Below are 20,851 nucleotides of genomic sequence, written 5' to 3'. Positions count from 1 at the left end.
TTCTGGGAAGTCTAGCCAATGGCACTCACATTTCTTTTCTCAGAGAAGGCATCTGTCTTTTTTTTTGAGATGGAGTCTTGCTCTGTCGCCCAGGCTGGAGTGCAATGGCGCAATCTCGGCTCACTGCAACCTCCACCTCCTGGGTTCAAGCAATTCTCCTGCCACAGCCTCCCAAGTAGCTGGGATTACAAGCGCAGGTCACCACACCTGGCTAATTTTTGTATTTTTAGTAGAGACAGGGTTTCATCATGTTGGCCAGGCTGGTCTTGAACCCCCGACCTCAAATGATCTGCCTGCCTCGGCCTCCCAAAGTGCTGGGATCACAGGCGTGAGCCACCGTGCCCAGACAGAGAAGGCATCTCCACACAAATCCTTGTGGCAGCTCTCACACCTTTCTTCCCCAGAATACAAGGCTTCTCAGTTGTCTTCCATTTTAGGCTTACAAGACTTCTGTCAAGTTCTCCCCATTTCAGAAGAAAAGATGAAAAACAGATCTTGAGTGACTTGCCCAAAGTCACACGAACAGTCAGCACTGAAACAGAAACTAGAACCTGGGTCTCCCAAGTGACTCCTAGCTCGAAAGCTCTCGTGGCTAACACCTTCAACAGGTGCTGCACACTGAGGACAGCTGGGCTGAGAAAATCAGACAGAGCCTCATACAAAAAATAAATAAATAAAAAATAAGGCTGGGCGCGGTGGCTCACGCCTATAATCCCAGCACTTTGGGAGGCAGAGGCAGGCGGATCACCTGAGGTCAGGAGTTCCAGACCAGCCTGGCCAACATGGGGAAACCCCGTCGCTACTAAAAATACAAAAATTAGCTGGGCATGGCGGCGGGCGCCTGTAATCCCATCTACTCGGGAGGCTGAGGCAGGGAGAATCGTTTGAACTCGGGAGATGGAGGTTGCAGTGATCACACCACTGCTCTCTAGCCTGGGCGACAGAGAGAAGAGACTCCGTCTCAAAATAAATAAATAAAAACAACAACAACAACAACAAAAAAAAACAGATACAGACGCATGGAAGCCTAGGCCAAGGTTCCCTGATCCTCCCAAAGGTGAGAGTTCCTGCTAGTAGTTCTGGGGAACCCCCATACCTGCCCTGGCTAGGCCTCCTCACTAGTTCCTGGAATGGTCTCCATCTCTCCTCAGCCCCTGCCAGACTGCTAAGCACGCTGGTATTGGAGCAAGCTGTATCTGTCTCGCCAGAAATATTCCGTAGTCCTGAAGATCAGGGATGGTAACTTTCATCTCCACATTCTCAGGACCGAGGTTAGTGTCTGGCATGCTTGAAAGCGCGCGTGTAGAACTGAATTAACAATTATAATATATTGTTCTCTGTTGTTCTCCTGTTAGGGCTGAAGTCGTGTAAGGCAGAGATCACATCTCCTACAGTCTCATGGACTGAGGGACATGTTTCCAGCGACAGGGATGAGCAAGACATCTAACATTTACTGGGTTCCTAGTCCCTATACACATAAATGGATGAACGGCTTGGGGAATGTAACATGTGATCTTTAATCTACAATACACTCTCCTAGTAGATATTTCTAGTGAAAGAGACATTAGAAAAATTAGAGCTAGATGTGTTCATTGCCTTAATTTCAAGGGCAATCTTGCCGCCTTTTACCGACCCTCTATGCATTCTAGTAGCGCACTCCCACCTCCCCCGAGTGATAATGATTGGTATTTTCCGGCCGAGATCCGAAAAAAAATCCGCCTCCAAGGCGATGATTGGTTCACCGCTTCCCGCATCCCGCCTCAGGGTTGCCTCCTGGTACCTTCCCGTGTAGGAAAATGATTTTGTCCCGCGCAGACTCCCTCAGCACTTTCTGCACTCTGAAGCCCGAGAATGGTAAGCGCACAGGAGCACAGGTACCATTTCCAACTCCTGCCTCCTTTTCTTCTGTGCTGGCGGCGTGGGCCTCCTCCACGTCCAATTCACGCTTTCTCTTGCCGAGTTGAGGGGCTGCGTCCGCCATGCTGCCAGGAAGGCGCCGTGCGCCTGCGCGCCCTGCGCCGGCCCCGCCCCTCGCCCCAGCCTAGCGGCCTGGCTGGGCTGCTAACTCCCGGCGTACCCTGCTCTGGCGCCGGCTCCTGCGGGCTGCGTGCATCGCAAAGCGGAGCCCGCTGACCTGTCCCAGGGCGCGCCTTTCAACCAAGTTACTGCCTTTGGCCCGGTTGTGGTGCTGGCCGGCCCTCAGGGAAGGGAAAAGAAGGTTGAGAGTCCCGAAAGCGGCGGGCTAGAGGTGGCTGCGCAGTGAAGAGGGACCCCCAGGCCCGTGCCCCGGGGTGGGAGCCGAAGACCCCCTTGGGCCACGGGAGTGTTGGAGGCCTCGTTTGAATACTGACATTTTAATCATGGTTTCACCGACGTTGACCAATTATAAGGGAAGCAACGTTTCTGACGCAAATCCGTGAACCCATTTTATTCCTTGGTCGATTTTTTATACCGAGTATTTAGGTCATTTCCATTTTTCTTCCATTTTAATTACTTTGCAGAAATTTTCGTCGTGATCAGTTTTTTACTTTGTAGACTCAGCACCTTTCCGCTGACAAGAAAGGTAAACGAATAGGGCCAGAAGAACCATTTCCATCACCCACTTATTTCCGGGCTGGAGGCATCCCATGCCTCTCTCTCTGGTTGGCCTGTATTTCTGCCCCGCTACCTGGGGTTATGATTTGCAGAATGATTCGTCTCCCAGGGTTTCGTTTCTCTTTTTTTTTTTGCTGTATGAAATTATTACTTGTAACTTCTGCTGTTGAGGGTTTCTTTAGTGACCATTGTTTCTGGTTAGCCCGTTTTTCGCTGGTGTTATTTAACAGATCTAAATTTTGTCAAGAGTTGGTGCTTACGGCCGGGCGCGGTGATTCACGCCTGTAATCTCAGCCCCTTGAAAGGTCGAGGTGTGCGGATCACGAGGTTAAGATAGCGAGACCATCCTGGCCAACATGGTGAAACCCTGTCTCTACTAAAAATACAAAAATTAAAAATTTACCCGGGCGTGGTGGCCGGCCCCTGTAGTCCCAGCCTCGCGGAGGCGGAGGCGGGAGAATCGCTTGAACGCGGGAGGCGGAGTGTTGCAGTGAGCCCAGATAGCACCACTGCACGCCAGCCTGGCGACAGAGCAAGACTCCGTCTCAAAAACAAAAAAAAAAGAGTTACATCGTTTAAGTCAGCCACACATTATTTTTGCCAGTGATTTGAGTTTAGTTTTCAGACAGATCTAATGGGACAGTTTTTGCCATTTTCAACATTAGCAACAAGATGCAACTTACAGTCAGTTTTGGTCAGTAACAAAGTGTACCATGTGTTAGTTTGATTTTTGGATTACTTCTACCAGAAATATAGATTAGGAGTTGGATAAAAGACTGCTTTTTTTGTGTGATGCAGAAAGCATTATTAGGAGAGACTTAGGATCTGTCACCCAGGCCAGAGTGCAATGGCGCCATCTCGGCTCACTGCAACCTCCGCCTTCCGGGTTCAAGCGATTCTCCTGCCTCAGCCTCCTGAGTAGTTGGGATTACAGGCGCGTGCCACCAGCCCAGCTAATATTTTGTATTTTTAGTAGAGTCAGGGTTTCACTGTGTTGGCCAGTCTGGTCTCGAACTCCTGAGGTCGTGATCCGTCCGCCTGGGCCTCCCAAAGTGCTGGCATTACGGGTGTGAGCCACCGCACCTTGCCAAAGTAGCTGCGTTTTTACAAAAAGAGCCCAGAATTGAGAGCCATGAAGTCGGGCCCCAACACTGACTAGCTGTGCAACTTTGGAAAAGTCTCTTAACCTCTCCAGGTCTCCATTTTCCATGTGCCAGCCACTGTTAGTTCTGAGCAAGACAGCGAGGCCTCTTCTTTCATAAAATGTATATTCAAATGGGGTACGTGAGATAAACAAGATAATGATTAAGTGCTGTGTATGGTGTTTTGTTATTTTGTTTTGTTTTGTTTTCCCCTGGAGAGGGAGTCTCGCTCTGTCTCCCAGGCTGGAGTGCAGTGGTGCAATCTCAGCTCACTGCAAGCTCCACCTCCCGGGTTCACACCATTCTCCTGCCTCAGCCTCCCAAGTAGCTGGGACTACAGGCGCCTGCCACCACACCCGGCTAATTTTTTGTGTTTTTAGTAGAGACAGGGTTTCACCGTGTTAGCCAGGATGGTCTCGATCTCCTGACCTCGTGATCTGCCTGCCTCAGCCTCCCAGAGTGCTGGGATTACAGGCATTAGCCACTGTGCCAGGCCAAGTACTGTTAATAGAACAAAACTGGACAGTGTGAAAGAGCCTGGGGATAGGAGCCCCCCGCATTTTTTTTTATCTGGGACAGAGTCTCACTCTGTCACCTAGGCTGGAGTACAGTGGCGCAATTTTGGCTCACTGCAACCTTCGCCTCCCAGGTTCAAGCGACTCTCCTGCCTCAGCCTCCAGAGTAGCTGGGATTACAGGTATACACTAGCACACCTGGCTAATTTTTGTATTTTTAGTAGAGACGGGGTTTTGCTATGTTGGCCAGGCTGGTCTCAAACTCCTGACCTCAGGTGACCTGCCCACCTCCCAAAGTGCTGGAATTACAGGCATGCGTCACAATGCCTGGCCAAGCCCTTTAGATAAGATGATCGTGGTCAGCCTCTCAAAAGGTGACATTTGAGCTGAGACTTGAATGAGGAGAAGGAACCAGCCATACCAGCCATATGAAGAGCCCAGGCAGAGTAAATATTAGCTGTCAAAGACCCTAGAGCAGTAACGTACTTGACATTTTTTAAAAAATAAGAATGACTGCTGGGCGCAGTGGCTTACACCTGTAATCCCAGCACTTTGGGAGGCCGAGGCAGGCGGACCACTTCAGGTCCGGAGTTCAAGACCAGCTTGGCCAACATGGTGAAACACAGTCTCTACTAAAAATACAAAAATTAGCCGGGTGTGGTGGTGTGCACCTGTAATCCTAGCTACCTGGGAGGCTGAGGCAGGAGAATCACTTGAACTCAGGAGGTGCAGGTTGCAATGAGCCAAGATCGCACCACTGCACTTCAACCTGGGTGACAGAGCAAGACTCCGTCTGAAAAAAAAGGAATGACCTGTGTAGCTAAAATATAATGAGCAAAAGAGAAACATTTGAAATGAAATAGTAGAGGAATGTATTCATTAGAAGCAAAATTCATCAATATGGGTATAATTTTGATTAAAATATAAAACCAGAATTCTGCTCTTCAAAAAGTCTGGCTCATGCCCCACGTGGTGGCTCACACCTGTAGTCCCAGGTACTCAGGAGGCTGGGACTACAGGTGTAGTTACAGCCCCAGGAGTTTGGGGCTGCAGTGAGCTATAATCACACCACTGCACTCCAGCCTGAGCAAGAGAGCGAGGCTTTGTCTCTGAAAAAAAAAGAATGCCTGTTTCAAGGAAAGGATGAGCTCATAGGAAGCCTCAGCTACCAGAAGTTCTATTAAATACCAGACCTCAGAGTGAAAGGAATCTTTATGGTAGCACAGTTAAGATTCAGTTCCTCAGTTACATTAGCCACTTAGCAAGTGCTTGATAGCCACTTGTGACTAGTGGCTACCATATGAGCACAGATGGAGAACATTTTCATTATCAAAGGAAGTTCTACTAGACAATGCTATGTTAGGTTACTCATTTATTATAAAGCCCTGTTCAATCGTTTAGTTTTTTAGAAATCTTAAAATTTCTCCCATGCAAGGTGCAGTGGCTCATGCCAGTAATCCCAGCACTTTGGGAGGCCAAGGCGGTGGATCTCTTGAGGTCAGGAGTTTGAGACTATCCTGGCTAACATGATGAAACCCATCTCTATTAAAAATACAAAAATGAGCTGAGTGTGGCAGCAGGCGCCTATAATTCCAGCTACTCGGGAGGCTGAGGCAGGAGAATGGCTTCAGCCTGGAGGCGGAGGTTGTAATGAGCCAAGATCGCGCCACTGCGCTCCAGCCTGAGTGACAGAGCGAGACTGTGTCTCAAAAAAAAAAAAAAAAAAAAAAACCTCCCAAATCTTTTCTTTTTTAGTCTAAAGAAGGACTGGATACTTCCCACCTCCATTTCAGTAATTATGACAGACTAAACTGAAAACAAGTCAGCTACAAAACACTCAAACATAACTAAAACATTCTTTTAGTTACGTTGCTGGGCTCTCAAAAAAGTAAAAATTGCAGGAACCAAAAATGATGTGGGAGTTTGAATCTATAGAGTGGTAAGGGGATTTTTAAGGTGGAAGCTATTTTAAGGGCCATTCCTGATCTCTAGACATCTAGGACACGATTCAAAGGACAAGAGACAAGACCTGAGCTTATGTAAAGAGGAATTAAGATACAGAACTTTCCATAGAGCTAAGATCCCTGAAGGTCCACCAGCTCAATGAAGGGGCCAACAATTTTTTTTATTTTTTATTTTTTATTTTTTTGGATACGGAGTCTCACTCTGTCGCCCAGGCTGGAGTACAGTGGCGCAATCTTGGCTCACTGCAACCTCCACCGCCTCGGTTCAAGCAATTCTCATGCATCAGCCTCCTGAATAGCTGGGATTACAGGCGCCCACCACCACGCATGGCTAATTTTTTTGTATTTTTAGTAGAGACAGGGTTTCGCCATGTTGGTCAGGCTGGTCTTGAACTTCTGACCTTGGGAGATCTCGCCTTGGCCTCCCAAAGTGCTAGGATTATAGGCATGAGCCACTGTGGCTGGCCAGGCCAACTATTTTTTAAAAAGAAAAATGCTGCCCCACTAAAGGAGAGAAGGTGATTAGGAAACTTGCTGCTTCAACCGTTGTCCCAGAGGGAAGAAGGAAAAAACCTCCTAAGAATTTATAACCACAGATGATTCTTCATGCAGACAGACTTCACATTCATGATTGTGTACATGATCCAGGACACTCAGACTGAAAAATCTACTTAAACTGGTCTTGTAGTCTTTATTGACTTTTATACCAAATTGACTCCAGGAGAAATGGAAAATCTAAATAGATCTGTAACTCTTCAAGACATTGAAATTACAGCTTTAAATTTTACAATAAAGAATATTCTGGCCGGGCATGGTGGCTCACGCCTGTAATCCCACTGCACTCAGGCCTGGGCAATAGAGCAAGACTCCATCTCAAAAAAAACAGAGAATATTCTAGGCCCAAATGGTATTACAGATGAGTCTAACAAACATTTGAGGAGCAATTAATTCCAATCTTAAATTCTTCAAATTAAAAAAAAAAAAAAAAAAAAAAAGGCTGGGCGCAGTAGCTCACGCCTGTAATTCCAGCACTTTGGGAGGCCGAGGTAGGTGGATCATGAGGTCAGGAGATCAAGACCCTCCTGGCTAACACGGTAAAACCCTGTTTGTACTAAAAATACAAAAAATTATCCTGTTGTGGTGGCACGCACCTGTAGTTCCAGCTACTTGGGAGGCTGAGACAAGAGAATTGCTTGAACCCGGGAGGCAAAGGTTGCAGTGAGCCAAGGTTGCACCACGGCACTCCAGCCTGGGAGACAGAGCAAGACTCTGTCTCAAAAAAAAAAAAAGGGAAAGAAAAAATTACATATCAGAAAACCTACAACGCACACATTTAGTGGAGAAATGTGTAAAGCATTCCTTTTAAGGAAGGAATGAGACAAGGATGGCTGCTATTGTCACTTTGTTTTATTGGAGGCCTTAGGAGCCATAAAAGGAACTAAAGTTTTTGTTTTCTTTTGTAAATTGTATGACTGTTTATAGAAAATCTGACAGGACAGGTGTGGTGGCTCAAGCCTATCATCCCAGCACTTTGGGAAGCCCAGGCAGGCAGATGGCTTGAGCCCAGGCGTTCAAGACAAGCCTGGGCAACATGGCGAAACCCCATCTCTACAAAAAGTACAAATAAATTAGTCAGGAGTTGTGGCACAGGCCTGTGGTCCCAGCTACCCAGAGGGCTGAGGTAGGAGAATCATCGCTTGGGCCCAGGAGGTCGAGGCAGTGGTGAGCCATGATCACGCCACTGCACTCCAGCCTGGGCAACAGCAAGACCCTGCAAAGTTTATAGTCGTATAGAATTAAGTAATTCAGCCGGGCGCGGTGGCTCACGCCTGTAATCCCAGCACTTTGGGAGGCCGAGGCGGGCGGATCACAAGGTCAGGAGATCGAGACCACGGTGAAACCCCGTCTCTACTAAAAATACAAAAAATTAGCCGGGCACGGTGGCGGGCGCCTGTAGTCCCAGCTACTCAGGAGGCTGAGGCAGGAGAATGGCGTAAACCCAGGAGGCGGAGCTTGCAGTGAGCCGAGATCGCGCCACTGCACTCCAGCCTGGGCGACAGAGCGAGACTCCGTCTCAAAAAAAAAAAAAAAAAAAAAAAAAGAATTAAGTAATTCAGCATGCTGTTTAATACTAGATCAATATGTGAAATAAATTACAATTCTTTATATCAGTAATAGATAAAAATGTAAAATTACCCTTTACAACAGCAACAGAAAATATGAAATGGTAGGGAATAATTCTAATAAAAAGAGGAGCTGACCAATGTGGAAAAGATAGAAAGCTTTATTGAAATACACTGAAAGACATAAGTAAATGGAGACATACTATATTTATGAATAGGAAGACTCATAAACATATCTGTTTTTTCAAAATAAATCTATAAATTCCACGTAAGTCCAATAAAAATACTAACAGGCTTTTTCCTGGAACGTGGTGGTTGAATAAACAATTTATATGGAAGAGTAAAGGAACAAGAAAAAGTGATTTTTGTTTTTTTTGTTTTTTTTGAGACGGAGTCTCACTCTGTAGCCCAGGCTGGAGTGCAGTGGCCGGATCTCAGCTCACTGCAAGCTCCGCCTCCCGGGTTCACGCCATTCTCCGGCCTCAGCCTCCCAGGTAGCTGGGACTACAGGCGCCCGCCACCTCGCCCGGCTAGTTTTTTTTTTGTATTTCTTAGTAGAGACGGGGTTTCACTGTGTTAGCCAGGATGGTCTCGATCTCCTGACCTCGTGATCCACCCGTCTCGGCCTCCCAAAGTGCTGGGATTACAGGCTTGAGCCACCGCGCCCGGCCGAAAAAGTGATTTTTGATGTATAAGAAGAGCAGGAAGAATTGACCTACAAATGGTCCAGGCTTATTAAAAACATCAGTAAACAAGCCAGTGTGGCACCAGCACAGGGTTACACAAACAGATAAAGGGAGGAGACTGGAGAACCCAGTAATAGCCCCCAACGTATGATAGTATGTCACAGCAGTGACATCATAATCAGCAGGGGTGGGGTAAGGATGGACTAGTCAGTAAATGATGGTTATTCAAATAGAAAAAAGAATTGGATCTTTGACTAAAGACCAACAAAAACCCAAACAGAAAATCCAGGTGGATTAAAGACAGAAGAAAATATACAGATGTAGGGAGGACTTCCTGAGTAAAACACAAAAAGCACAAAGTAAAAGGTAAAATATTTTAGGCTGGGCATGGTGGTTCATGCCTGTAATCCCAGCATTTTGGGAGGCCAAGGCGGGTGGATCACCTGAGGTCAGAAGTTCAAGACCAGCCTGGCCAATATGGTGAAACCCCATCTCTACTAAAAATACAAAAATTAGCCAGGTGTGGTGGTGCATGCCTGTAACCCCAGGCTTAGGCAGGAGAATCACTTGAACCTGTGAGGCAGAGGTTGCAGTGAGCCAAGATTGTGCCACTGCACTCCAGCCTGGGTAACAACAGCGAAACTCCATCTCAGAAAAACAAAAAACAAAACCAAAAAAAGTTTAATAATTTAGAGATGCATACTTAAATATTTAGGAGTAAAATGATTTCTGAGATTTGCTTCCGATGATCTGGGGAGGAGTGAGAGATATGGTTAGGGTATTCTGGATAAAAGATTAGCTCAGAGTTGGTAATTGTTGAAGCTAGCTGATGGGTACATAGGGATTTATCAAACTTTTTCCTTTCAGTATATGCTTGATTTTTTTTCCCCACAAAAATGGTGAAAAGAAAAAAAAATTACAATAGGTTACCAGTTTTCACCCACCAGATTAGCAGACATTTAAAAATCTGATTAAGTGTTAGCAAGAACATGAAAAAGTGGAAACTCTTTTATTTTATTTTATTTTTTATTTTTTTGAGACGGAGTCTCGCTGTGTCGCCCAGGCTGGAATGCAGTGGTGCCATCTCGGCTCACTGCAAGCTCCGCCTCCCGGGTTCACGCCATTCTCCTTCCTCAGCCTCCCGAGTAGCTTGGACTACAGGCACCCACCACCGCACCCAGCTAATTTTTTGAAGTTTTAGTAGAGACAGGGTTTCGCCGTATTAGCCAGGATGGTCTCAATCTCCTGACCTCGTGATTTCGCCCGCCTTGGCCTCCCAAAGTGCTGGGATTACAGGCGTGAGCCACCGCGCCCGGCCAAAAGTGGGAAGTCTTAAACACAAATGGTAGGAACTTAAATTGGTACAGCCAATTTGGAAGAAACTGTGGCATCTTCTAGAAGAACAGCATGTATTTTCTTTACTACCCAGCAGCAGTATATTTGTTACCCAGCAGGATCTTTTTTTTTTTTTTTTTTGAGATGGAGTCTCGCTCTATCACCCAGGCTGGAGTGCAGTGGTGCGATATCTCAGCTCACTGCAATCTCCGCCTCCCAGGCTCAAGCAATTCTTCTGCCTCAGCCTCCCAGGTAGCTGGGGTTACAGGCATGCACCACCACGCCTGGCTAATTTTTGTATTTTTAGTAAAGACAGGGTTTCACCATGTTGACCAGGCTGGTCTCAAACTCCTGACTTCAAGTGATCCGCCCGCCTCAGCCTCCCAAAGTGCTGGGATTACAGGCATGGGCCACCACGCCCAGGCCCAGCAGGATTTTCTAGGCTAAATCCTAGAAAATCTTGCTTGTGAAAATGTACAAAAAAGTTCAGAGGCTCATTGTTTTTAATAGCAAAAACCTAGGAACAACAAATATCCATTTGGAGAAGAATGTGTAACTAAATGGTGGCATATTTACATCGTGGGATGAAAGTGTATTATTAACTGGCATGTCATCTATCCGCATGGATAAATCTCACAAACATTTGGTGAACAAGGAGAGGAATCTGCAGAATACAAACATCGTAATGCTGTTTACATAAAACATAAAACCGGCCGGGCGCGGTGGCTCAAGCCTGTAATCCCAGCACTTTGGGAGGCCGAGACGGGTGGATCACGAGGTCAGGAGATCGAGACCATCCTGGCTAACACGGTGAAACCCCGTCTCTACTAAAAAAAATACAAAAAACTAGCCGGGCGAGGTGGCGGGCGCCTGTAGTCCCAGCTACTCGGGAGGCTGAGGCAGGAGAATGGCGTGAACCCGGGAGGCGGAGCTTGCAGTGAGCTGAGATCCGGCCACTGCACTCCAGCCTGGGCGACAGAGCGAGACTCTGTCTCAAAAAAAAAAAAAAAAAAACATAAAACCATGTAAAACTAAACAATATGCTGGTGGGGGTGCATACATATGTGGTAAATGTATACAGAAAAGCTAAAAGCAAGAAGTTCAAAATTCAAAATATTGGTTATTTCTGGTGGGGGAGGGGGGAGTGCAATTCGGGGCACAAAGGGACCACTATAAGAGATGATAAGGTTTTGCTTCTTAAACTGGGTGGTCGGCACATGAGTGTTAATTTGTTAACATTTGTTAACAAATTAACATTATTTGTTAATCCTTTTATACTAAAATAATTTTTTGGTTTGTTTTTTTTTTTTTTTTTGAGATGGAGTCTCGCTTTGTTACCCAGGCTGGAGTGCAGTGGTACGATCTTGGCTCACTGCAACCTCTGCCTCCTGGATTCAAGCAATTCTACTGCCTCCGCCTCCCAAGTAGCTGGGACTGCAGGCCCGCGCCACCACACCCAACTAATTTTTGTATTTTTGCTAGAGACGGGGTTTCACCATGTTGGCCAGGATGGTCTCGATCCCTTGACATTTTGATCTGCCCACCTTGGCCTCCCAAAGTGCTGGTATTACAGGCATGAGCCACCACGCCCGGCCTTTTTTTTTTTTTGAGACAGGGTCTTGCTTAATTGCCCAGGCTAGAGTGCAGTGGCGTGATTTTGGCTCACTGCAGCCTCCACCTCCCAGGTTCAAGCAATTCTCCTGCCTCAACCTCCTGAGTAGTTGGGATTACAGGTGCCCGCCACCACACCCAGCTAATTTTTGTATTTTTAGTAGAGACGGGGTTTCACCATATTGGCCAGGATGGTCTTGAACTCCTGACCTCAGGTGATCCACCTGCCTTGGCCTCCCCAAGTGCTGAGATTACAGGTGTGAGCCACAGTGCCTGGCAAAATAATTTATAATTTAAAAAATAAATTTTCTCTTTCTAGAACTGGAGATAGAAAAAATAATAAAACTTTTTTTCAGCAAAAGAGGGGTCATGATAGGGAGAAGTGAGAGAGGGGGCACAAGAGTACATGTTGGAGGAAATAATGAAATTCATTTCAGTTCAGCAGCAAACTTACTGAGAACAGATGAATGAGACCTTGCCTGTCCTATAAGGAATACAGTCATCTGCCAGAAGAAAAATGCTGATTCTTCCCAGTCCAAAGGTGAAGATGGTGACTGTGAAAGTATCAGCTTTAGCCAGACCATGGATGAAGCTCTCAGATGTCACAGCATCCATGGGCTTGTGATCTCAGGTGAAGGCGTTGAACCCTGAGCCCTGGCTTCCCGTCTCTTCACTTGCTCCCTCCACCACCTCACCCCCACATTCAGAATGGCTTCTAGGTTTGTGTCTTTAATGGCACTTAGGCAATAAATAAAAAGTATAGTTGCAGTGCTGACTGCGTCTTCCTTACAGCTTTCTGAAGTGAATCGATGTCTCTGGAAGGAGGAACAGAGTAGTGTGAGTGTGAAGGACTGGATTCCTCTTGCTTTCTCCTGACGCCCATTCCAGGGTTTCCCCAGGCAACTGGGAAGACCATCCACGGTGAGGCCTGCAGTCTCGGCTTCTTGCTGATCAGTCAGGTGAGTCACCTCTTTAGGAGGGATACCAGTGTACGCCAGTACCCAGTTCCAGGGGAAGACAGAAGTGTGTGCCAGGCTTCTTGTCCAGTTAGGCAGGATACGAGCCCTGCTGGCCATCATTGGTCAGTACCACCTCCTACCACCTCCAGTTTCTGGCTTCCTCATGGCCTTCTTGGGGAGTCCCCTGCTTCCTCGTGGCTTTCCTAGGGGGAATCCCCAGCTTCATGGCTTTCCTGGGGGAGTCCCCAACCTCTCCATGGTCTTCTTAGGGAGCCCACAGTAATGGAAGGCTGATGGGTGCTGTGATCCCAGGGACACGGGCAAAGTGCTGCAGACTCGCTCCCTATACCTCTTGTCACATCTGTGGGAATCCAAGGCCCTGCGTGGGTTTTCTATTTCCAGCTTTACTCCAACTTCTGGGGTCCCATGATATAAAAAGTGTCAACTGAGTGTCTGCAGATCTGAAAGAGACCAGTCACAGCATTGTCACCCTTCCCAAACCCAGCATCTCTGTTTTCCCCAACAGGTCCTGCCTCTTCTACCTTTTTATCTGTTATCACATTTCCAAACCTACTGCAATAGCATGGCCCTCCCCAGATACACTCATATGCACTTCTTTCCGATTATTTTGCATCATTTTGCCTTACTAAACCAATGTCCCTGGCACCTTCCCAGCTCTTGATGGACATCTCCAGCCTGATCTCAGAGAAACGTAATGCTGTTACTGTTACTACTACTAGCTAATAATTTATTGGGGACCTGATTTGTGCTAGGCTCTGCCTATTATGAATACATGTGCTAGGCCATGTTCTGAGGCCTTAGTCTGTATACTGTTCTCATTTCATAGCAATGGAAACCTAGTGGTCAGTGAGGAAACCAGGCACAGAGCGGGTAAGTAACTTGCCCAGGTTACTTTTTATGGGTTAATAATAAGTGCAGGAACCAGGATACAAACCCTGACAGCCTTTTCCAGAGGCTGCACTTTGAACTACTAGGCTACAGGGCTGTCTCCTAAAAGTCAAAGTAGATCAGATACTGTGGCTGAATCCCGTTCCCCTTCTCCCCGCCGTAGTAGCTTACAACGCATGACAGCTTCTTTGACTTGGCGAAAGCCACCATCAGGGCCCCTGCCATCGACGTAGTACATGAATCGGAGCTCAGGTGGGTAGGCATCTCTGCTGAGGCCCGACAGCAGGGGGATGGTGCGGCCCTCAGCCCCTGGGGCCTCGGTCAGGGCCTGCAGCATCTGGTACTTGCACCAGGGGTCCTGAAGGAAGCCCGGCGTGATGAGCAGCACACGGCAGTGACTATTGTTCAGTGCCTGGCACAGCTCGGACACGATAGCACCGCCTGGGGTTGCATCCCGGAGCTGCAGGAAGCAGCGCAGGCTGGTGCTGCTGCCTTCCAGGTAGGAGACCAGGTTCTGGGCAGCCACCAGGTCTTCCTCACTGTGGCACACACAGACATCATAGTCTTTGCTCCAGCGACTACTGCCACTGTCACTCGCATGTGTGGGTGGCAGGCTGGGAGACGTGACTAAGCTGAGGCCTGGGGATAGTCTGTCCTGTGAGGCAGGCTGTGAAGTATCGCTGGAAGTGCTTTCTGGGGAGTCGGGCCTCTTCTTGGGCTTCTTCAGCAGGGTCTGCCTGAACCAGTCTGTGGGGGAGAAACACTGCTCAGGCCTGTGTCTTCTTAACAGGTGCCCTCTCACTGCCCACACAGGGAGGAGCCCCGCCTCACAGGGAGGACAGACAGACTGCAGTCCGCGTCCCTGCACTGGGAAACATCGTATTCTCAGAGACCTATTGCTCCACTATTTTTTTTTTGTTTTGAGATGGAGTCTCACTCTCACCTAGGCTGGAGTGCAGTGGCGTGATCTTGGCTCACTGCAACCTCCGCCTCCCAGGTTCAAACAATTCTCCTGCCTCAGCCTCCTGCGTAGTTGGGATTACAGATTCGTACCACCACCCCTGGCTAATTTTTGTATTTTCAGTAGAGACGGGATTTCACCATGTTGGTCAGGCTGGTCTTGAACTTCTGACCTCATGATCTGCCCGCCTCAGCCTCCCAAAGTGCTGGGATTACAGGCGTGAGCCACCGCGCCCGACACTCCGCTGTTTTTGTATATCCTTTGGGACTTGCCTAAAAGTGCCTTCTAAAGGTAAAGGTTTGGGACGTATGTCAGAACTCTGGAATCCTTATGTGAGAGTGTTCCACCAGCCTGGGTAAGAGAAATGGCCTTGCACTACTCCCAGGCTCTTTGATACCTGGCACCCCCAGCCCACCTTAAGCAGAACTTCCCACTAGAGCTGACTCGTCAGCCACCCGGGAGTCTGCAGGCAGAGCTACGTTATGCGAGCAAGGATCCACCAGTCCCAGAGCCCACTTCCAGCACCGAGGGGAGGTGGACTTCGATTAGGAAGGGCTACCTATGCAGGAAGGAAGGGGCATGGAGGACTGGCATCTGCATGGCCCCAAGAAATCCTAGATTGTCGCCAGATGGGGAAGAGGCTACTGCTCGGAGCTGCTGAGGAGCGGAGAGCTGCGCGATTCAGAACCCGCACTCGGGAGTCAGGGACACGGTTCTGACTGTGGCTCACTTTCTCCATGACCTTCAGCAAATTAGTCTGTGTCTCCATTGCCTCATCTGTAAAATGGGTTTGTCTTAGGTGCTGAAAGTTCACTGAGAATGCAGTGTCAGGTGTGCTGTGGGGACTCCGTAAGGAGATGAAAACCCAGCTTCCCCAGCCTTTGATAAGGACAGATAGTGGTGGGGATTGATTCATTTTCTCTCTCTGCTTGGCTTCTCCTCCAGATGGTTCTGGAACAAAGATTTAGACAACGAGAGACAGTGTTAAGCCCTCAGCACCGTGGTTTCCAGGCTGGGAAAGCTAGCTGAGCAGCCTTGGAAAACCTCTGAGCCAAAAGGATCAAGATCTGGCTAAGCTGACGCAGGCCTCCTCTCCTCACTCCACCACGCGTCCAGGCCCTGAAGTCAGGTCAGGAGTCCCCCCGTCAGCCTTCCTGCGTCTCTCTCTGAGTTGGGACCAGGCAGGCCTCCCACCACGCCCTGTGGAGACTGAGCACTACCCTCAGGAACACAGCAGAGTCGCGAGTCCGGTTCCACTCACCAGCCATCTTGCCTAGAGGCTTCTTAGGCCGAGAGCCAGGAGCTGGGAGGGAGGTCGATGATGCCATAGCGTGGGGGTCAAAACTAGCCCCGTGAGACCAGGCATCGGTAAAGGGGGAGGAGGGAGAAGACCCAGTCTTGACCTCATGGAGCAGCCATCCTACAGAGGGCAGAGAGAGAGAATCACAAAGGCTGCACTTACCCTGCTCTCATTCCCCGTGGATGAGCTCTGGGAAGTTCTGTTTTTCTCCTAATGCCTGACAGACGCTTCCTCTCTAAATGGGTCCTTCATTCCTCATGAGATTAGGGCCAGACACGACTGTGATTGGAGCTGGGTTCTAGATAAAGCCAGAGCTGTGTAGTGTGGTCAGACTTACAGGGTATGAGCTCAGCATGACCAGCTGAGGGACTGTTCTCTGCTCCACCTGGCCAGGAGGATATTCAGGATCTGGGGAAGGGCAGCTGTCAGGCAGCTCTTTAGAAGGACTTCCTATGTAAGGCCTGAAATGGTAGAAGAAGGACAGTTGCTATTTGGACAAATAATTATGTATCCAGATAGACAGAAGCTGAACAGTAGAGAGCGAGCTCATGCAGGAAATCTTGGGAGACTTTTCCTCCAAGTCTGCCTCCCCCTGAATAACTCCATCCGTAGACCCATCGCTCCTGCAGCCAGCAGCTCAGGAAGGTCATGTCAAAAAGTGGTGAAGACTGCAGACTGCAGGTAGAGGGCCTGATTCTCATCTCTGGTTAACCGTGGCCTTTGGCCATCTTACTACACTCCAGTTTCTCTATCCATGAAATGGAAGTACTAAAGCCTCCTTCTCAGCATTATTGTGAAGATTAAATGAAATAATTTATGTAAAGTCCTAATGGTGCCTGGCATGTAATAAATGCTTAGAAAACGTGGGCTACTATGTATATAAAATAATCTAGATATTGGAGGGATATATTATGTTCATGGTTTATAAAGCTTGTAACATTAATGTTTCCCCAACTGATTATTAATTCAGTGCTGTTGCAAAGTCTAGAAGATTTTTGTTTTTTAGGTTTTTTGGTGGGGAGGTTGTCAGACTGCTTCTACATTTATATGGAAATAAGAAAGCCCAAGACTCCCTTAGAAAGGCAACCCCCCATGTTCTCTTCCCACCATAGTGACAGAGGACGCCCCTGACAGTGGACACTCCTTCAGCCTTAAGTTTCTGTGCAGCAGAGCCTGTGGGGGCTGTAGTATGCTAGTGACACTTCTGTGAAAGGCTAGCAGAGCAACTGGCACGGGGCTGCTTTCTCTCTGGTGGATCTGTGAGATCAAAACAAACCTGAAAACTCATAGAAACAAGTATTATTAGACACACTAAAATAAAACGTTTCAAAATTTAAAGAATGTGGCCAGGCACGATGGCTCATGCCTGTAATCCTAGCGCTTTGGGAGGCCAAGGCGGCGGATCACCTGAGGTCAGGAGTTCAAGCCCAGCCTGGCCAACATGGTAAAACCCCATCTCTACTAAAAATACAAAAATTAGCTGGGTGTGGTGGCGGGCACCTATAATCCCAGCTACTCGGGAGGCTGAAGCAGGAGAATCTCTTGAACCCGGAAGCGGAGGTTGCAGTGAGCTGAGATCACACCACTGCCTGGGCAACAAGGGTGAAACTCTATCTCAAAAAAAAAAAAAAAAAAAAAAAAATTAACATCTTTCTATGCTGCACATTAATGCTTTGTTCACTGACGTGTAGAAGACAAGGGATGCTGAGGATTTGTGAACATATATCAAAGTTCAAAAAAGAAGTAGAACTTAAACCATAGCAGCAAAGGAGGCAGAGTGAAGAGTTGGAATGGGTCCAGGAACCAGAGAAGACATCTGAAAAAGCAACACAGCTAAATGGGAAGCCACCAAAAAGGCACTGCAAGTTGACTGATACGTATGAGTTTCTTTTCTTTCCTAATATGCTTGGGATTTCAGACAGCCTAAGTGGTAGGCTGCAGCTAGGGCCATTCAGAATGCCTTTTTGCCCCTAGTAGTAAACATGATGTCAGTTGGTTTTTGCATTATTTAAATATTTTTTTCAATTCTGTTTTAATATTCATTATTTGGCCTTGGTGCACTTGTAAACTAAAGCATCATTTGATTTCTAAATATTCTAAAGGTTAAAAATTAGCATAATATGTTAATCTACTTAATATATGTAGATTTAAAAGTTTCAGTTTCTCATTTTATAAAATGACTTGCCCTTTTGGCAACACATGCTGATTTGGGGAAATTGCTTTTGCATTGCTTGGTTAAGAAGAAATCCAGTTGTCCAGCAGTATATGCCACTAGAAGTGGGGTGGTATAAGCCCTCATGAGAAACACTATGGAAACGTTTTAAGAAAAATAACAGCACCTTTGACAGGATAATTGAGCAAGATGGCAGGTAAATTCCAGTAACCATACACACTGCCTACTTCCTGGAATCCAAGATGCCACGCACCTTCCTTGTTCCTTTTCAGTTCTTTTGTAGCTGGGGCTGTGGAACTGTCACACATTCAAACGTGTTAATGTTTCCAAGACCTGGTAACTGTCATCATATCTTGAGATGTGGCTGACAAGTAGGTAAGATAATGAACCCAAATATCCAACTGGAAGCTGTACTCATTCGCTCTGCCTATTCTCTGATTTGCTGTGTAGTATAATATGCAGTCGCTTTTTTTGTGATTTGAAAAAATTCATAAAGTAGAATCATACCAAAAATGCCCACTTTGTAAGAACAAAGACTTGATAGAAAATGAGTAAAGAGGCCGGGTATGGTGGCTCATGCCTGTAATCCCAGCACTTTGGGAGGCCGAGGTGGGCAGATCATGTGAGCTCAGGAGTTCCAGACGAGACTGGCCAACACGTCGAAATCCTGTCTCTACTAAAAATACAAAAATCAGCCGGGCATGGTGTCACACACCTGTAATCCTAGCTACTCAGGTGGCTGAGGCTGGAGAATCCCTTGAACCTGGGAGGCGGAGGCTATGGTGAGCCGAGATCACGCCACTGCACTCCAGCCTGAGTGACAGAGCGAGATTCGATCTCAAAAAAATAAAAAATTAGTAAAGAATTTCTTCAGACAAGAAGTAACACAATACCTTTAGTGCTTTCTAGAATGCTTTTCCAATATTGTGTGCAGAAATTGATGTAAAGGAAACACTACAGAGTTTTGTCGTATAAAACCCAAAGTGGGCCAGGGCACAGTGGCTCACGCCTGTAATCCCAGTACTTTGGGAGGCTGAGGTGGGCGGATCACGAGGTCAGGAGTTTGAGATCAGCCTGGCCAACATGGTGAAACGCCATCTCTACTAAAAACACAAAAATTAGCTAGGCGTGGTGGTACGCACCAGTAATTGCAGCTACTCGGGAGGCTGAGGCAGGAGAATCGCTTGAACCTGGGAGGTGGAGGTTGCAGTGAGCCGAGATTGTGTCACTGCACTGCAGCCTGGGCGACAGAGCAAGAGTCAAGTCTCAAAAAAAAAAAAAAATCCAAAGTGTATTTAGTATCCAATATCAAACTGGTCTCCAATTTCTATTATATAGGAAATGTACTGAAGCCTGTGAAGGCATATAATTAGAATAAGTATCTCTTAGAGTTCATATGCGATTTCCGTTAAGCAGGAATCACTATCTGGGGTAAACAGAATAGTGGCCCACAAAGAGGCCCACATCCTAATCCCCAGAACTGAGACTATGTTACCTTCCATGACAAAAGGGGATTTGGCAGTTGTGATTAAGAACCTTGAGATGGGGAGGGGGTTCCTGGATTACCCAGGTGAGCCTCATGTAACCACAAAGATCCTTTCAAGAGGGAGGCAGGAAGGTCTGAGGCAGACGAAAGAGCTGTGCCGAGGGAAGCAGGTGCCAGTGGGATGTAGGTGGCCTCTAGAAGCTGGAAAGGCAAGTCCCTGGTTTCTTTCCTGGAGGCTTCAGAAGGAGCACGGCCTCGCTGATGGCCATCTTAGAACGGTAGGATAATCAACGTGTGTTGTTTGAGGCCACTAAGTTTGTGGCAATTTGTTACAGCAGCAATAGGAAACTACGACACTATGTCTGATGAGATCAGGCCAATGAATGGAGACAGTATTGGATTTCAGTTGAGTGCTAAAAACTGGTCTGTTTAAAGGTTCAAATTGTTTGAAACAGTTTTTACATATTTAAATAAATAAATTACCATCTTCACCTGACTTTACATTTAAAAGAATTTTGGTTTCAAAGGCTGTTTTGTTCTCAGTCACTTGCTAAAACATTTGGGTAGGATTAATTCCGGTTTGTAGGACAATGTCACTTAAAAGCCTGAATATAATTCATTTATAGCTTGATAGACACAAAACAGTGTTCTCAAAGAGGTTTGGAGACTATGGTGCAGACCTAGGGTGGCCCCTGTGTTCACACGTGGGACTTTCTTTTTTTTTTTTCAGACAGACTCACTCCATTACCCAGGCTGGAGTGCAGTGGTGCAATCTCAGCTCACTGCAACCTCTGCCTCCTGGGTTCAAGTGATTCTTGTGCCTCAGCCTCCCGAGTAGCTGGGACTACAGGTGCTCGCCACCACATCCAGCTAATTTTTATATTTTTAGTAGATGTGGGATTTCACCATGTTGGCCAGGCTGGTCTGGAACTCATGACCTCAAGTGATTGGCCCACCTCAACCTCCCAAAGTGCTGGGATTGCATACAGGCATGAGCCACCGTGCCCGACCTTTTTTTTTTTTTTTTTCCAGACAGGGTCTTGCTCTGTCACCCAGGCTGGAGTGCAGTGTTGTGATTACAGCTCACTGCAG

The 20,851-nt window shown here is 47.2% G+C and overlaps 2 protein-coding genes and 1 long non-coding RNA gene across 11 annotated transcripts in view; 1 reads left to right on the top strand and 2 right to left on the bottom strand.

Moving 5' to 3' along the window:
* The window catches only part of LOC105476240 (decapping enzyme, scavenger), a 47,948-nt gene extending 45,931 nt beyond the window's left edge, over positions 1–2,017 (bottom strand). The window contains 1 exon segment of the mRNA XM_011731970.3: positions 1,781–2,017. Within this exon segment, the coding sequence (XP_011730272.1) occupies positions 1,781–1,981 (201 nt within the window). The 5' untranslated portion in view covers positions 1,982–2,017.
* LOC139357664 (uncharacterized) lies at positions 1,766–16,068 on the top strand. Of its 8 annotated transcripts, none has more exons than XR_011611273.1 (4): positions 1,766–1,854; positions 12,409–12,930; positions 13,778–13,821; positions 14,653–16,068. It is a non-coding gene; the product is annotated as an uncharacterized lncRNA (long non-coding RNA). The 8 variants fall into 8 exon arrangements; XR_011611271.1 differs by lacking the exon at positions 1,766–1,854 and adding exons at positions 8,932–9,391; positions 10,871–11,042 and having other exon boundaries at positions 12,409–13,821; XR_011611274.1 differs by lacking the exon at positions 13,778–13,821.
* TIRA (TIR domain containing adaptor protein) lies at positions 13,259–16,187 on the bottom strand. Of its 2 annotated transcripts, XM_011731969.2 has the most exons (3): positions 16,062–16,187; positions 14,011–14,586; positions 13,259–13,391 (listed from the first exon to the last, which is right to left on the bottom strand). In XM_011731969.2, the coding sequence occupies exons 1-3, from the start codon at positions 16,126–16,128 to the stop codon at positions 13,372–13,374; spliced, it is 663 nt and encodes a 220-aa protein (XP_011730271.2). In that variant the 5' UTR covers positions 16,129–16,187; the 3' UTR covers positions 13,259–13,371. The 2 variants fall into 2 exon arrangements, with proteins under 2 accessions (XP_011730271.2, XP_070932164.1); XM_071076063.1 differs by lacking the exon at positions 13,259–13,391 and having other exon boundaries at positions 13,820–14,586.
* Between the last annotated feature and the right edge of the window lie 4,664 nt (positions 16,188–20,851).

The sequence above is a fragment of the Macaca nemestrina genome, chromosome 12 (assembly GCF_043159975.1).
Source record: "Macaca nemestrina isolate mMacNem1 chromosome 12, mMacNem.hap1, whole genome shotgun sequence".
Classification (NCBI taxonomy): Eukaryota; Metazoa; Chordata; class Mammalia; order Primates; family Cercopithecidae; genus Macaca; species Macaca nemestrina.
This window is presented reverse-complemented; position numbering and strand designations above follow the sequence as displayed.